Here is an 18,618-nt window from a genome sequence, read left to right on the forward strand (position 1 = left end):
CCAAAAGCTACAATCAGTCAAATGCTTTACTAACTATTCTACTCCAAAACAACAATGTTCCACAGCAATGGAAATATGATCAATGGCTATGAGAATGACCGGCCTATGAGCCAATTATGACACCGCATAGATAACTTGATCAGCAAGCATTCATAACAACATGCATAGAAGTTACTCTTGTTTTTTGTTTAAGGGAGTAAGATTGTGCTGAGTTGCTGACCACTGACACTATACTTCAGTCATTTTAACTTATCCACATATATGTCCTCTGCATTCAAAACCGCAGGGAACAATATTTATTACAAAAAGAAGGCAAGTTCCAACAGGGAAAAGTCATAAACCTACCAAACCAAGCTATTGCATCCAAAACCACCATCGGGTACCTTAATTTTGTCTTCAAAGGTGAGCAAATTTGTTGCCTTGTACGGTCTCTCAAATTTGATTCTGTTTCTGACACATAGGATTATTCCACTACTGATATAATGCCATGAGCAGCATGCAGCTCCTTATACACTGCAACAAGGATATTCAATAAAGACTCCAAAAAATATGCTAAATTTGTAGTAAGAAAAAGTATCATTGATCAAAAATAAAATCAAATTAGAAGTGGAAAAAATCAATTGGCAGAAAACTCAAATTTGTATGTGGAAAAAATCAATTGGCAGAAAACTCAAATCAGTTAATCCACAATCCCACATACTATTTTGTTTCATGTCAATTGTCTATACGGATTACTCATTATTTACACAATCTTGTTTCGATAAGATGGATAAACAAGATCAGCACAAAGCAAACTCGACTTGCTATACTTCCTCTAAAGAACTTGAGAAGAGTGAGCTAAACCATTTTGCTAGGGCATCTATGATGCTGAATTGCTGATACATTTGACAGATGCTATGTTCCACCCATTCATATGTTAACATTAGTGCCTTCTAAATGGAATAGTTTAGAATATTTGCCAGAAGTAAATAAACCAAAGTAAATTAAAGGGGTAAAGTATGAGAAAGGGCCTAAGTCATGATTTTTGAGGCAGAATGTATCTCTTGTAATGACAAGGTACGTCCTAGCACAGGGAATCAGCCCTGATTTGGAATCTGTTCATAAATCTCACAGTCACAATAAATTTTTATTTTACTTCCCAGATAAACTCTTTAAGCAAGCATTGAGTTTATTAGCAATAAATAAATAAAGAAAAAAAAGTCTGTTCATCAGTAATAATATTGGTTACCCACTTAGCATGGCACAACACGGAACTTCAGAAAGAGCAAATGGATCTCCCAAACTCAAGTGAATAAGAAACAAACTAATCTGAGAAAATAGGAGTATATCTATTCCATGTCATGAGCCACACGGAAAAGTTTCCATTAAATATATTCTGAGAAGATAAAGGTTAAAGTTCTAGGTTGTGTAATGCTAATTAATGGCATGCTGTGAACACTGACGAAACATCATGTATAACTTCAATGACAATTCAGCTATTAATATGTTATGTTCCAAGTTCCAACACTTCATCAAGCAACAGTTCCTTTGAATATATCTGCACAAGCATTGTCATGCATGCACATTGCACAAGCACCTCTCTAATGTGATCGTGTCCTATATCCACTACGTTCAGAAATAACTAATATTTTTCCAAACTACCATTTTCCAATGTCTATATCATATCCATAATTCCATATCGGCATCCACGTCCATTCTCGGTGTCTCGGTGCAAATGCCCCTTCACCTTCAGCAAACTGTAAGCCTCAAACTAAATAGCTATATACATCCACAAGATTTAATGCGAAAAGACATTGAGCTCAAAGGAAAGAAATGGACCATGGCATTGGATACTTGAGAGAGATTGGCTTTGTCACAGCGCACTCAATGAGATTCCAGCTGATTACTTTTCATTTCTCTTCTTCTTTTGCACACTTTTAAACTATTTAATTCAAATAATCATAGGAACCCAAACCAAAGATACCATACCTAAGTGAAAAAAAAGGTTTCCAAAACCTCTCCAGCATATAAAATCTCACCTGTAGCATCAATTAACAGGAAGCCATACTAAAATCATACTTGTGTAACAGAGAGCCTGCCTTACTGTAACATATGACTGATTTGAGAACAAAAGCTGTGATCCCTCCCCAGGATGGATTAAACAACCTACTCATAGCATAAAATGAAACAGAGATATTATGGCTTTTATGGATGAAGCGATCAAAATACGACACCGACAAAATAATAAGATTTGGCAACTCCAATTTCCTAAGGAATCTTTTCTACTAACACCTACTGTATTAGGAGTACCTAAATCCAAATCCACTATCATGTCACTCACTACTTTTTCATAGTTTATTATTCATGAAAAAAATCACGATCTCTTGCAATCTGTACGGCACAACCTATTTACAGCAAAAACAAAAGCAGTCATTGGCTCATCTCTCAACTCTAGGGCTCAAATATTGACTATGTTCAGGGAGACAAAGAACAATGCTTTATGCTTTACGTACACAGGGTTCTTTATTATCGTGATCATGCATTCATCCATGATGTAATTGCCACTATTGTCCACTAATAATGTAGTTTAAGCTAATTGCACGAGTGGTTTCAGCAAAATAAAGAATATCAAGAATCCAACTTTATGAGCCATTATTAACAAGTCAGTTGCTCACCCTTAAACAAAGAATATAAAGTAGTAGATAATTCTTTTTCCCTGCAATCAAATGTCCGTCTTACCTCAAACAACAATCCAGAATTTATTGCCTAGATGCAGAAATGGTAAAAGTCCAAATTTATGCACTAACCTCTAACCAGTGTTTATGTAACAGTTGCAGAACCACTTCCGCAAGCAGCTATCACTTTACATGATAACCTAGAAAAGCATTTGTTACAATCTGGTGATGAGACCGAAATTTAATTCTTGTCCTCAATCAACAAATATCCAATATAAAGGTTGTTTCCAAGAAATTTTATGTCTTACATTCTTACTAGCTTGCAAAGAGTAATAATCCCTCGATTTTTTTTAATGGTTCCACTTTTGATTTTAACATTTGCTTAAAATACAACTTTGATCATTGAAGTCTCTAAATATTTCAAAGTATTAGTTATTAAAATTAAAATTATAATATTATATAAAATACACATGAGACAATGTAATGACAAACCCATAATATTAGTACATTTGATTTTATATATTATTTAGAAAAATAGAGTCAAAGCAAAAAATGTGTATAGTGCAAGAGTCAATATAGAACGATTAACATGGTTGAGGCCTAAAGGAGGCTGTCTTTCAAATTTAGAAATTGCTACCCACTTACTGTAGGTGGGCAATATAGTACGTCAAAAAAAAAAAAAAAAAAAAAAAAAAGAAACAATGGCCAGGAAAGTTTTTTTTTTTTTTAAAAAAAAAAAAAGGCTAGCTAATATTTCAACATCAGATTTCATTGTCAAACTTAAGGAGGGAGGGAAGTCACATAAGCCTACCTCAGGTCTGTGCTATACGTGATAACAGTTCTATTCACAGAGCATACAACTCAAGCATAGTAAAAAAACACTCACATTATCTTCATACAAGTATTCTTTTCTCAACTTGTACAAATAAAAGTTAGACGACTTCATTTCACAAGTTATTTCAAACCAGGCTCGCCAACATTTTGCACAAAATCAGAAGTTTAGACTAGCAGTTATTGTGCGAGTTATCTCAACAAACTGATGAGAGAAACATAATTTAGACACAATTTGCAAGACAAAAAATTCCTTAAACTAGGAACACAAAAGCCAAAGGACTAGTTTCATTGTCCTCCACGTCAATGATAGATGAAAAACTTCACCACACCATATTCACAAATCACAAATGTGAAAGAGGGAATAGACTTCATATACAAAACAATATGATGAAGGCATCATTTAGACAGCTAAAGGACAGAGAAAAGGACGTACCAAAACTGTTTAGAAGATGGAAGCCCACTTTAGTCGAGCACCAAACAATGATAGGCTTCATGAGCCTTTTTCTTTGACAGATTGAATCTGGAAAATGACAATTCAGATCACACTCTAACTGGCCAATACATCATACAATCATAGACAATAATTGTGAGTTTAAACTGATGGACGAGAAAGAATCAACTTCATAATCGTGCTGCTTCGGACCAGAAAATGAGTTAAATGCAAAGGAGAATACACAATTTATTAACCACTAACAAAAGCTCTTATTAGTTCACAAAATACTTTCTTGTTTATCCAAAAGTACAACACCTGCAGTGATTCTCGATACTCAGAATCACGAAATTACATGCTTTTCTTTGTTGGTTTTCAATCCATAACCCAATGGGAACAGAGGATCATATGAATTCTGTCCAGCAGTCATTGGAAGTTGATTAACACTTTTAAACCATGTCACTGGGAGTAGACCCTCAAATTCAAAATCTCCGAAAAGAACATCAGTTACTCCTTCTCCTTCACTTCCAGGCAAGAAAGCAGCAATCAAAGCATCCATCTTGTCCAAAAGCCATGGCTCTAAAACTAAAGGCCTTCCAGAAACCAGAATGACAAGAGTAGGAATTCTGTCTGCAACTGCACTAATCACATCTGCTCCATTCAAAGGAATATTAAGCACCGAATTGTCCCCTGTGAATTCTGCATATGGAGCTTCACCAGCAGCTACTATGGAAAAATCAATATCTTCCCTTGCTAAGGTTTCATGTGATGGAAATTCTTCAAAAATAACTTGAGTGTTATCCCCAACGACTTCTTTAATTGCGTCCAAAATGGCAGTGCCTGTAATATAAATGATGTACCACAATATCAGCCTTATCTCTGGAATTAATGCTTCATAAATCATACAGTTAAGAGATACCAATCATTGTATCAACATCCAATAATATCAAGTGGACAATACCATGAAATTTTATACATGCAAACAGTAAAAATTAAACGCTGGGAAAATAAATAACAGAACAAAGCAGGCATCTAATAAGCTAACATGAGTGGCAACACAGGTACAAAAGACGCAGGGAGCAACATACTGCCCAAGAAATACATACCAACTGTAATTCTTCCACCAAGTCCATCCCAAGTTATAGTCCACCCACCACATTGGTATCCAAGATTGTCAGCATGTGTTCCAGCTACAAGTATTTTTTTGGCGTTCCTGTCCAATGGAAGGAATGGATATCTAGGGTCTTTCCCATTTTTCAGGAGCACTAAAGACTTCCGTACTGCTTCACGTGCTAGATCGCGATGCAACTAAAACAAAACAAAGCGATTAGTTCAATATCTATGCCAGCAGGTAAATATAAGCAACGGAAATTATTTCAGAATGGGGACGGATTCTTAAATAAAACAATAACATTCTTGTTGTTATGGGATTGCAACTTGTAAGTAAGGTCTTAAGACTTAAGGTAACATCCGAAATAAAGTTTAAAATAGTAGTCCAGGAAGCCAGGAAATACAGAAAGTACTGTGAGGGGAGTAGAGACCATTAATTGACATACAAAACATAAGAAACATACAAATACTCTCTTCACCAATGCCTAGTCTTTTAGGTACTATTATTATGAAACAAAATAAGTAGGTTAGTTTGGATGCTTAGTATGGTAGAGTTAGCACCATTTTACAGGGAAAGTGAGAACACCACATGGTCATAGGCTCATAGCCCTCCAACCAACTATGGGGCCATGCTTTCCATATAACTAGACCTCTTTGGGATATTTCCCATGCCCAGTAACACCTGTCAGGCTATCACAAACCCAGGACAGCACTGCAGAGAGCTATGAGATCCTCCTTCTCAAAAATGTATTAAAAACATAGTTCAGAAGATGGCAAAGCACTGTTTCACCAGTGAAATTTACCAATTTAAATTTCTGCATCATCAAAAAGGGTAAGAATTTGGAGGAAGAATTAGAAAAGGAGAGACATCTAATACTGCCTATAAGAGTTTCTGCAACCTGTAGAAACGGTAGGAACAGGATAGATATGCACAAATTTAATAGTATACAATCTAAATCTTCAAAATTAGCAAAAGAGACAAAAGGAAAGTCTTCAGGGGAATAACATATAACCTAGTGAAAACAACATTAAGGTATGTTCAGACTACATATAATAAAAGACATACTAGAAAAAAGAGTTAATAAAAATACAACCTTGCATCCAACTGTATCTAGCAGAGACCGGTCAGTGTAAGGGTGCTCAAAAAGCCCTGCGACAAATTTTACCCTCAGGATCCGTTCAACAGCATCATCAATCCTAGACAATGGTATCTCTTTCGATTCCACAAGATAGGTCAAGTCCTCTAGATACTTTTCGTACTTAAAAGGTACCATTACCTGCATATACACTTTGTGGTTGGAAGATACATTTTTAAAGACTCAAAGTTCTACAATTTTGTGTTTTATAACTCCTTACCATGTCAACTCCTGCCTTAACAGCAGCTAAAATGCAGAAACGAAAGTCTGAACCTTGAGGTTTACAAAGTCTATCAATGCCTTCCCAATCTGAAATTACAAATCCCTGCAGCGGAAATATAAACCAGGATATGAACATCAATTCTCAGGTGAAACATATGCAAAAGATTCCAAATCAATTCTAAAGAAAGAAAAAACAGGATTGGTGATTTTAACATACATTGGGGATAATGAAAGTGAGTAAGCAAAACTCATAGTGGTAATAATATGGTAGCAACTTCTTAATGGTTTGACTAAAGGGATAGAAGGAGATATGGTGGACTTCAGAAAAAATGAATATCCATGGTAAAGTATTTTCTTAATAGGCCAACATATATCAATGCAAATATGAAAATATACCTTAAATCCCAGCTTGTCTTTAAGGATCTCCGTGAGAAGAAAACGATCAGCATGTAGCTGCCTACCATTCCAGCTAGAATAGGAAGCCATGATAGTGCAAACTCCCTGAAAGATACAGTCCAAATAGGGTGCCATATGAATCCTCTCTAAATCTTCATACGAAGAGATCGTATTCCCCTCATTTATACCTTTATGTGTTCCTCCATCACCAACGAAGTGCTTAGCGCAAGCAATAACATTCTTTCTGGAACCAGACACACGGTAAAAAGGAAGATAGAAATTAAAAAAAAAAAAAATTACAATCATTGAGTTTTAGAAACGTATAAAATTGATCCATAAGAAAGTGATTTACATTAATCTAAACTACTACAAACTGGGTTAACATTATATGAGGACTTGTTAAAAAGTTGACTTTTTCCCCCACCTTCCTTTTAGAAATGGGTAGCCATTTGGGTGTCCCTCAGGTGGATCCCCCTGTAACCCTGATACAATGGAAGTCATCTTCCTTACAATTTCGGTATCCTCACTGTAACACTCATAGCATCTCCCCCATCTTGGATCTCTGCAAACCTTTAAAAGAACAGCTTCAGATTTTGTAAAAAGCAACAAAGTACAAAAGCAGCCACAAATAAAATCAACTTTTTAACAATTTCGGTATCCTCACTGTAACACTCATAATATTTTGTCAATGAATTTTCATCAGATTTTCAGTTTCTCCAAAATTATCCACTTAAATACTACAAATAAAATCTTCCACACTAGTAACTCCTCCATTATTTGAATCAATAGGCACAATAAGGATAAAAAACACTAAGAACATTGAGTTTTCCTACTTCAATTGCATGAGTGCTACTTATCACTCTTTAATCTTTAGGGTGAAGAGGTTACTGATAAACAGTTGCTGCCCCAATGGAACAATTTTGGTTAATTAGAACAACAGCATGTCAAACTTATGAATTATATATTACAATTTACGAACTACGAGAACATTTGCATAGCACTACACCGTATAATTCTTAATTATCCGATATATTTACCCTAAATACTTCACAATGGCTACAAAACCAGTTTGCCACTAGAATAGCCTACAAACTCAATCTCAATGCATTCATTGGTCATTACATCATCTGTTGGTAATTTAGAACGCGTAATAATTTCAATCCCGTCCAATCAAGTATTCGAGCAATTCAATTAAGTACTTACAGCTACACAAGGAGCAAACGCATAATGAGCTCCACTAGCTCTAACCTCCAAAGCAGTTGCAGCCCCAATTCTATGAGCCAAATCAGCATCCCTGCACCAAATTCCCCAATTTTTCACTCATTTGCACATCTCAAACAACAAATTTAGAAACACTAATTTTCTAAAAGTAGCAATCAACTAACCTAGTAGCACCAAGATTAACATTGTGAGGAAAAATTGTAGCACCATAAACATTATTATTACCATGAACAGCATCAAGTCCATAAATAATCGGAATCCCTAACCGCGATTCCAATGCCAATTTCTGAAAATTATCAATCATATCCGCCCAATCAGATGACACCGCCTTCTCGCAAGGCGCACTTCCCCCGGCATTCAGTATACTACCTGCAAAAATAATCAAAATCAAAATCAAAATCAAAGCAATCATGAAAACAGTGAAAACGAGCAAAACAGAAACCCTAGGAGAGAGAAAATGGAAGATAAAGGAATAAACCAATGGCGAAGTCTTTGATGGCGGAAGGAGAAGCGACGGTTCGTTCGATTTGAGTCATTTGAGCGAGCTTCTCTTGCAGAGTCATGCGAGAAAGAAGGTCTTTGATTCGGTCTTCAATGGCTGCGTTAGGGTTTCTGTAAATGAAGGTTTCTTCCATGGCTTCTTCCAATTCGATTGAGTGATTTAGAGGAGAGAGAAAGAGGGTTGACTTGAAGATGATGAGTGGAGTAAGTGAAGAATTGTGGATGATTGTTGCGAGCACCAGATTATTTTTTTTCTCAGGAGCAACCGAGCAACTGTCAATTTTACAAATATGGCGGGAATAGGTCGGTACTTCGTACAAGGTCGGTTTTCTCTTAATTTATTTTGTTTATTACTCCGTAATTGATTGATTTTTATTTTCAAGAATAAAATTATCAAAACTCAAATGTTGCGTTTTGTGTATGACTTGCTACACCATGTAATAACTTGTAAAGACAACAACTCTTATAGCACTGACTGGTTATCCGACCTATAATACTCAACGAGTAGGCTCTACTAATGATTTAATCATGTAACACTGATCGAGTAAACATATAACACTATCAAAGTAGACCCCATGATGATTGTGAGTGGACAATCACATAAATTTTTTTGTGAAACTCAAAAGTTTTTTTTAGGTGAAATAAAATTGTTAAATGTTCTTTTTTTCTGAAAAAAAAAAATTAATAAGGTACACGACTCTAAATATCACTCTATAATAGATTGATAGGAATGTACCTATATGAGGGGGTAAAAAAATTACAAGGAACAAAACGTTATGGTGAGCCCAATCGACTTTTAACCAAAACATGAACCACATCCTTGAACCTAGCTACCACCGACTTGGGTGGGAATATGAATGTATTCCTTGTAAAAACTAAAAAAACCTATTTATTTTATTCGATTCGCATACTATAAATATGTGTAAAATGGGCGGGCGGAAATAAAATAAAGTAAGATAAGGTGTAAAAGAATATACAAACTTCATATGTGGTTGGTCACACGGTGTGGCCAATCACATTTTTTTCTTTTTTGATTCAACATCACGCTCTCTCTCCTCTTTTTCTCCTGTTCTTTAATTAATTCTCCAGATTCTTGTAACAAAATTAATTCTCTAGATTATCCCTTTTTTAGTTAGTTTCCCATCTTCTTCTGTTCTTCAATTAATTTCCCAATGTCCAGATTCTCTCTCTCCTATTTTCTTCTGTTCTTCAATAAATTCCCCAATTTTCAGATTTTGTTTTTTAGGGTTCGTAGCTTGGAGGTGCAGAAGAAGAGGAGGAAGAAGATGAAGTGATAATGGCAGGTCTTGTTAATGTTGTAGATCCTTTACCTCCGAATTCGTCGTCTTGCTCGAGTTTGTGTTATTATGAAGTTATAATGATATCATAATCTTCGTTGTATTTACAAGCATCATATCACTGTAATGTTGAGGATGACGTAGGTGCTAGTGTTTGTTTGTGTAATTATGCTTATAATTTTGTCGATTATTGCTCGAGTTTTCGGGTTTTGAATTGAAATTGAAATATGTATTGAGTTGATTTGTGTAAGCGATTAGGTTATTAATTGTGAATTTTGTATTCTTTTGTCGTTAATAGATTGAGATTTGAGTTAAACTTTATTTGATGTTCATACAGTAGAGTTAAAATTAATTTATGAAAAGGGGTTACTTGGTCAATAGGGGTTACTTGGTTGAGATTACTTGGTCGGTAAGGGGATACTCACTCAGTGGTTGCTTGGTCAGGGGTTAATCGGTGAGGGGCTATTAGGTCGGTTAAAGGTTAGTAGGGGTTACTTGGTTAGGGGTTACTCGATCAAGGGTTACTAGGTCAATCATGGGATTACTAGGGGTTACTTGGTCAGAAGTTACTAGGTTGGTCAAGGGGTTACCATGGGTTACTTGGTTAGGGGTTACTAGGTCGGTCGGGGGTTACTAGGTCGGTCAAAAGTTACTCGGTCAGGGGTTACTAGGTTAGATGGGATTACTTTATCAGAGGTTACTTGTGTGTAAGCTGGCTACACCGTGTGGCCAGCCACACACAAAACGTGCTAAAAAAGTATGATAATTGTTACTGTATTAATAGTGAGCTATAAAATGTACAACAATTTTCAAAAGGGATGCTAGCACAACACAATGCCATCATGTCATGCAAATCTGTTGATGATTATACAGCAAATTACGGAGTAAAATGCAATTTAAGCATGATCCAATATCATCTTTAACTAAGTAGATCTAATAACGAATAATTCATTTTTAAAAAAAAATAATATTAGATAACCAACAATTAAGAGGGAGGGAGTGGTTGGGTGGGGGTGGTTAAGTATGAAACTCAGCTCATCAACTGAGTACACAATTTACAAATAGATAAAGCATGAACGTCACGAACTTGTGGATGATTTAGTGATTTTGCTTGATGGCATTTGTCAAATTATCATCATATCATCAAGCAAACAACAAGCAAGCATTATGTTACGTACAATCATAAAAAAAAGACATTGAAAAACCATAATTAAAACCGGATATATTATCCTTGTTACAAAAAACGTACAAGCCTTTGAACTAATTAAGTATACCAATACCATTTATACCGTATACCCCCATAAAATTAAAATCAAGTTAGATCAAATTGTTAAGAGTTAAAAGAGATTATCTAGCTACTAGTACTAGTACTACTTTCTCCACCAAGCTTGTGATCCAGTATTCCAGTTGGGTGTACAGGGAAAAGATTCAGTGTGGTCATCTCCATCGAAACACCTTGATTATCCATCGATCTCGACGATCTCATCTTCATCATGCCCTGATGATGATGATGATCAGCTGATGCAGGTGCATTGTAGTGATGTTGTTGAGCATTATAAAACCCAAGGCTTGGTTGTGGCAAATGGTAATATGGGCTGCATATTACTGTCAATAATAATAACAATTATAATCGTAAGCGCACCATGTCCAATATCAGCTAGCAATTTGATGAGTAACTGGTTAATCAAACTTTTAGACTTCAAATAATAAAATTATTACCAAAATAAATTCAAATGCATTATATCATCTAATATTTTATTCGTGTTTTTTATTATATTAGTTCTCTAGAGTACAAGATCAATATTTCATTAGTCACTTACTACAATGATCATTGGAAACTCTCGATCGATATTTCATTATATTAGTCAATTAACACTGCAATGATTATGTCATTAAGTTGTTCATTACTCGTAAATTTTAATGTACTAGACCAACATACACGCGACATGCATACACAACTATAATACTATATATAGATACGGAGTAGTATATATAGACCAAGGTCAATTTGTCAACTAGTAAAAATTTGTCTTGAGCTTGTATTGTTATTTTTTTTTTTTTTTTTTTTTTTGTTTTTTGGGTAGGGTTGTATTGTTAATTTGTTACAGTAACTTATACATGGTCACAGAAATTAGGAAAATTTGAATTGAAAACACTAAAGTACGAAGCTAAAAATAATTAAAAATGTAACAAAAGAAAGATGCATACCATTAGGATTAGGAAGATACTGAGGGTAATTAGCAGGATGATGATGAGGAGTAGCAAAAACAGGCCGAGGTTGAAAATTATGATTAATAATACCAGGATAATGACAGTGTTGATGAGGCGAATGCTGAATAAGATTAGCAGAGGAACTTGCGGCAGCAGTGGTTAGTAAACAGCGTTCATGCCTTTGCTTCTGGCGTTGGCGAGCCTTGTGATTTTGAAACCAGTAAAAAACATTCTTGCCTTCAATATGACCGTACACTCTAAGACGAGCAGTAATCTCCTGTATCTGCTCTGCAGTAGGTGTTCGTATACCCTCGACGCAATAAACCTTCTCTAACATCTCAATTTGCTCCTTTGTTGGATTCCATCTTGACCCCCCTACTCCTGATCTCTTCTCCGCCTCGTCGCGATCGTCGTCGTGGTGATCGTCGTGATGTTGATGTTCTTCCATTTAGAAGGAGAGACACTACTAATAAAAAAACACTCCAATTTTATTTTGTAACGTAAGATTACATTCTAAGTACAAAGATTTTAAGTTGGATTTTTGTTGTTTTGGATCAATTGAAATTGGTTTTTGTTGTTTTGATTTACATGCATGCATTTTATTTTTATAGGGGGATTGATATGCGTTTTGTAATTGGGTCTAGAGGGGTCTAATGCTTTGGGAATTTAATGTTTTTCTTAATTCACGAATTATATTAAATTAGAGATAAAGTGACTACTTAATGACAACTACTCCACTTCCCTAGTTCTCTACGTTTTTTTTGCTCAAGTTACATCAGAACATAACAAGAAGTATTTTTGGTTTCCCTACATGATTGCTAGTCCTGTCTAATATGGTGTACGAGTCATATATATTCGTGTTTAGTGTGGTACGGAGTATCAATTTTGAATTATCATAATATATACTTGTATTAAAAATTAATTTATCTGTTAACTAATTTTTATATGACAAATTAAACATACTAATCTTTCTCAAAAAAAAAAAAAAAAAAAAAACTAAATTAAGTCGGGTTTGGTTGATTTCTTGTTATGCGGATTCTAATCTCTAAAGGACAATGGAGGCAAAATGAGTAAAAATATGTTGACAAAAATAAAAGTATTCTGCAAAAATAATTTTGTTTTTGAATTATGCAAATTTAAAGATTAATTGTGATTTGTTATTGGTTGGAAGGTTGGACTTTGATGTAAATACATGAATTAATTTTATTGTTTGTTTGAATTTGTAACTCCTTCAAATCAAGCAATCAATTGTGAGTCTCCGCGTTCCGAGCCATAATTAGTTTTGCCAATTAAATTGGCCAATTAAAATTCTATGTTGATCAATTTAATTTTAATTAAATCATCTAGCCAAAAAGTAGGGGCATTATTGTATAGGGAATTGTTTTGTTAGATCTTCAATTTCATAAATTGCATCATCTTTATGAAGGCAAAATTTTTGGGCTCAAGACAAAAGGTTCTGATACTCATCTCAACTGTTTAAATCCTATACTAATTTCCAAAGCATAATCAAATAAAATTCATTTCAAATGAATAAATTTAGATCTTATAACAAAAACACAATCTATGGTGTTGAAAATCTTGTTCTTCAAGCATATGGTAGCCTCAGGTTTTTTTTATCACATGTATTGGTCGTATTCCCTCTTACTATAAACTTTTTTTTATTTTGACTTTTTAGTTTGTGAGACAAGCATCGTTCATACATGTATACAACTCTTAAAGAGTAAATAAAGTGATCGCATACACGGACAACTATATATTTTACCATCCTATCACTTCCAAACAAGGAAAAATAAAAAAATTACTTGTACGTGTATAATTTATCAACATGATCCCTCTCAGCTCTAAGGGAATTTCATTACATGAACAAAATCGGGAACTTCTACTCTAGCTTAATTGTTTACTCTACTACTACTATTTGACTCTTGATCACACATGACAAGTGCTCATGCTCTTCCTAGAACAATTGACTAAGGCCCTGTTCTTTTGAGCTTCTGGGCAGAGCAGAGCAGATTTCAGCAGAGCAGAGCAGAGCAAAGCAGAGCCGAGCAGAGCAGAGCAGATTTCATTAATATTAATATTATTATTATTACTAATATTATTATAATTACTAATATTATTATTACTATTATTATTATTATTATTACTATTATTATTATTATTATTATTATTTTTACTATTATTATTATTATTATTACTATTATTATTATTATTATTATTATTATTATTATTATTATTATTATTACAATTATTATTATTACTACTGCTGCTGCTAATACTACTACTACTACTACTACTATAATCATTAAATTTTATTATTAAATATTAATTATAATTAATAATATTTATATTATTAAATATTAATTATATTATTATATTAATATTATTATTATCAAATATTAATTATGTTATTATAAATATTATTATTATTAAATATTAATTATATTATTATTAATATTATTATTATTTAATATTAATTATTATTATTATTAAATATTAATATTTAATTATATTATTATTATTAAATATTATATATTATTATTATTAAATATTAATTATATATTATTATTATTATTAAATATTAATTATATATTATTATTAAATATTTATTATTATTATTAAATATTATTTATATATTATTATTATTAAATATTAATTATATATTATTATTAAATATTAATTATATATTATTATTATTAAATATTAATTATATATTATTATTATTAAATATTTATTATTATTATTAAATATTATTTATTTATTATTATTATTAAATATTAATTATTATTATCATTAAGTATTAATTATTTATTATTATTATTATTATTAAATATACATTATTATTATAATAATTCAATATTAAGTATTAATTTTAAGCAGAGCAGAGCAGGGCAGGGCAGAGCAGAGCAGAGCAGATTTCAGCAGAGCAGAGCAGAGCAGAGCAAAGCAGAGCAGATTTCAGCAGAGCAAAGCAGAGCAGAGCAGCTCTAAAGAACGGGGCCTAAATAACGTAAGTACGTAGTTGCATTGCCTAGCTAAACATTGAATTAGTACGGTGCTTATTGAGAACTTAGGATGTACTTTGGGTTTCAATTCTATTTTCTAACTAAAATTTTTACCAGTCCAACAACGAACAATTAAGCTTAACCTTTTCTTTTAGATTGATTTCTACAATTATGCTCAGAAATCACCTCATCAACATCAACTGTTGTAGCCAATTGAGGCATCCATCTCTTCATTAATTAGTACCTTTTGTGCTATTTAAGATCAATGTCATAACGGTCTTTGTTTGCCTTCTCTTGGGAGGTAGACTCATCAGCATCCTACATGATGTCATAAAGCTTACGATTGTTAATATTATACACGAAAGGTACTCTCAGGTGTACATTAGATATTGCTAAGGGCCGGAAATACTTACATGAATAATTTGGTTACTAAGTGATGACTCATCTTTATGTTCATGATCTTGGACTTGATGTAGTGGTGTGACTTTCATATTGTCTTCCAATTTTAATTGATCCAACAAATCTTCTTGACAAGTTGTGGAATTAGAATCAGATATCGATTCCTTTAGCTCCAGCCTTGAATTCACTTCATTCTCGTTTGCTTCTAAAGGTTCACCTTCATCCTGTAAGGAAAATTGAATATTTATTTCAAAATTACCATTATTTATGACGGGCTACCAAAGATGTTTAATTTTTTTTTTTTTTTTTTTTTTTTTTTTATTTTTTTTTTTACACCTTTTAAGTAACTATATACTTGACTGAGTTGGACTCCTTGTTGGAAGACATTCTCTCTATTACCTCTTCTTTTGATTTTGTTATTTGGAATCATGTAAAAAGGGATGGCAATTTTGTTGCACATCACCTAGCTAAAGTTATTCCTTTCGGTGTGGAGCAAGTGTGGATTAACCATTGTCCGTGTGAGGTTAATCCGTACGTTTTGTCGGATGTTTTATCCCTTGATTAATTAATATATTGCTCCGTGTTTTTCAAAAAAAAAAAAATGTACCTCTATTCTTCTAAAGTAGTCATTTTGTTCGGTAGGTGAAGAATTTTGATCCACATGCTCTTTGTTGAGATCATTTGCATGAAATTCATTAGACGTTGCGCTTGTCTCTTTCGGTACTTCAATTTGGCTCGTCGTAGAAGTACTATCTTCAATACTTCTATGAGATCCTTCTTTAGAATCTTCTTTATTTTCATCAAACTCAAATATTTGATTGATCTCATCATGGAATGTCTCCTCCGTTTTTCGCTCTCGAACATGAGACGATCGCTCCACATCCTATATATCATCACAAATTCACAACCTTGACTAATCCACAATAACGTATGTAACTCTAGAGCATTATGTTTAAAAATCATCGTGACATAAAATTCTACAAAGTAATATTGTAAACATCGATGGTTGAAGCCTAAGATGTATTTATTATATACTTAATCATTAACATATTCTCTATCTATCAGACTCAACTATTTTTCACGTGATTAATTGTTTATTTTACGTGAAAAACATTTTTTAATACGAGAAGAACAAGTGGAAATATATTTTAATTTCCGCATTAAGAGAGTAACGTTTAGTCATATATACCTCTAAAAAATTAGAGCCACATTCAGTAGGAGGTAGATTAGCCAAATATTCTGCAAGATGATCTACTTTACCCAGCATTTGAGATGTTAAACCTTCAGAAGATGATGATTGATGACAAAGGTCACAGAGAGGTGTAGAGAGGAGATGAGGAAGCACTGATTCTCATTAATTTCACGGAGTGCAGCAAAGCAGCTTACATTATATATACAGAGGTGCTCAACGGTAACAGAGTGCTAGAAAACAAAAAAGGAATAATCAAAAAGGACAGCCCACCATTCTAAATGGCAGGCTGGAACAACACGCACAACAAGACAAAAGTGAAATAACAGAATAAAGGAAATAGGTAGGAAGCTTCCTCTCATCACTCCCCCTCAAGCTTGGTGTGGTTGATCAATAACACCAAGTTTGTTCAGCAAATACTGGTGTTGTTGCACTGGCAGGATTTTTGTCAAAATGTCAGCAATTTGTTCTGAGCTGCAAACATATGCTGGTTTCACAGACCCATCTTGAACTCTTTCTCTCACAAAGTGCTGATCAATTTCAACGTGCTTGGTCTTCTCATGCAGTACTGGATTTGCAGCTATAGATATAGCAGCTTTGTTATCACATCTCAAGACAGTTGGCCCAATGTTTTTGATCCCTAAGTCCTTGAGCAGAGAATTCAACCAGGTCACTTCACAAATTGTAAGAGCCATTGCCCTATACTCTGCTTCAGCTGAGGATCTAGCTACCAAAGATTGCTTCTTAGCCTTCCAAGACACTGGTGAACTTCCCAAGAGTATACAATACCCTGTAGTAGATTTTCTGGTGACAGGACAGCCTGCCCAGTCACTGTCACAATATGCTGTGAGAATTGCTGCTGTCTCACTTGCCAACAAAATCCCTTTATCAGGAGAATTCAAGAGATATCTCAGAACTCTCTTTGCTGCTTGTAAGTGCACTGTAGTTGGAGCTTGCATGAACTGAGCTAAGACTTGAACAGAGAAGCTTATGTCAGGTCTTGTGATTGTAAGATACAACAACTTACCCACCAATCTTTGATAGATTTCAGCATCAGGTAAAAGATCTCCCAAGTCAGGTGTGAGCTTGATGTGAGTGTCCATGGGAACCTTCACTGGTCTTGCCTTTTCCATTCCAAATTCTCTGATTACATCCAAGGCATATTTCTTTTGTGATATGAATATCCCTGAGTGAGAGTGTTCAATTTCCAGACCCAAGAAATATCTCAAATTTCCAAGATCTTTCATTTTAAATTTCTTGGAAAGAAGAACTTTCAGATTGTCTATTTCCTGCTGATTGTTTCCTGCAATCAGTAGATCATCCACATAAACGAGCACAGCAACAAATTTACTGCCTGATTGTCTGGTGAAGAGAGAATAATCAGCCCTGGACTGAGTATAACCAAAAGATTTCAGAGCTTCAGTCAATTTGGCAAACCATTGCCTAGGTGCTTGTTTGAGTCCATACAAGGACTTCTTCAGTTTCAAGACTTGATTTGCTGGAAACTCTTCTTGATTTGGATTAATAGGCAGTCCTTGTCCCACATATCCTTTTGGAATCTTCATGTACACATTCTCACTCAACTCTCCATGAAGAAATGCATTCTTCACATCCATCTGGGTTGTAATCCAACCTTTCATGGCTGCTACAGCAAGTAATGACCTTACAGTAGTCATCTTTGCAACTGGAGCAAAGGTTTGATCAAAATCAATCCCTGGTCTTTGTCTGCATCCCAAAATCACCAATCTAGCTTTCTTTCTTTCCACAGTTCCATCTGGATTCAGTTTGGTCTTGAAAATCCACTTGCTTCCTATGGCTTTCTTACCCATGGGCAATGTGGTGTGTTCCCAAGTTTCATTTGCTTCTAGAGCCATCAGTTCCTCATTCATAGCAGATATCCAAGTTGAGTCATTTTTTGCTTCATTGAATGAGATAGGATCAACTTCCTTGGTTACACTTGCCAGAAAGCACCAGAACTCTGAGGTTACACCAACATTATTCTCCTTAGCCACACA

General features: G+C 34.1%; 2 protein-coding genes across 2 annotated transcripts; both read right to left on the bottom strand.

The window, feature by feature from the left end:
• Nucleotides 1-4,099: 4,099 nt before the first annotated feature.
• Nucleotides 4,100-8,795, bottom strand: LOC145571650 (uncharacterized). The gene is made up of 9 exons (XM_081630674.1): nucleotides 8,482-8,795; nucleotides 8,168-8,372; nucleotides 7,986-8,076; nucleotides 7,207-7,352; nucleotides 6,783-7,026; nucleotides 6,385-6,489; nucleotides 6,123-6,305; nucleotides 5,025-5,226; nucleotides 4,100-4,758 (listed from the first exon to the last, which is right to left on the bottom strand). Exons 1-9 carry the CDS (start codon nucleotides 8,636-8,638, stop codon nucleotides 4,262-4,264), a joined length of 1,830 nt encoding a protein of 609 aa, XP_081486800.1. The 5' UTR covers nucleotides 8,639-8,795; the 3' UTR covers nucleotides 4,100-4,261.
• A 2,358-nt stretch (nucleotides 8,796-11,153) lies between these two features.
• LOC145572799 (uncharacterized) lies at nucleotides 11,154-12,461 on the bottom strand. Its single transcript, XM_081631761.1, has 2 exons — nucleotides 12,011-12,461; nucleotides 11,154-11,407 (listed from the first exon to the last, which is right to left on the bottom strand). Exons 1-2 carry the CDS (start codon nucleotides 12,459-12,461, stop codon nucleotides 11,154-11,156), a joined length of 705 nt encoding a protein of 234 aa, XP_081487887.1.
• Nucleotides 12,462-18,618: the final 6,157 nt, after the last annotated feature.

Source organism: Chenopodium album, chromosome 12 (genome assembly GCF_948465745.1).
Source record: "Chenopodium album chromosome 12, dcCheAlbu1.1, whole genome shotgun sequence".
NCBI classification, from domain to species: Eukaryota; Viridiplantae; Streptophyta; class Magnoliopsida; order Caryophyllales; family Amaranthaceae; genus Chenopodium; species Chenopodium album.

Coding starts and splice junctions, on each gene's coding strand:
- LOC145571650 (XM_081630674.1), bottom strand. CDS start 8,638: ATGGAAGAAACCTTCATTTACAGAAACCCTAACGCAGCCATTGAAGAC. Junction 5,227..6,122: donor TAGATACAGTTGGATGCAAG/GTTGTATTTTTA, acceptor GTTTTGTTTTAG/TTGCATCGCGATCTAGCACG. Junction 4,759..5,024: donor TGGTGGAAGAATTACAGTTG/GTATGTATTTCT, acceptor TTTATATTACAG/GCACTGCCATTTTGGACGCA.
- LOC145572799 (XM_081631761.1), bottom strand. CDS start 12,461: ATGGAAGAACATCAACATCACGACGATCACCACGACGACGATCGCGAC. Junction 11,408..12,010: donor GTATCTTCCTAATCCTAATG/GTATGCATCTTT, acceptor TATTATTGACAG/TAATATGCAGCCCATATTAC.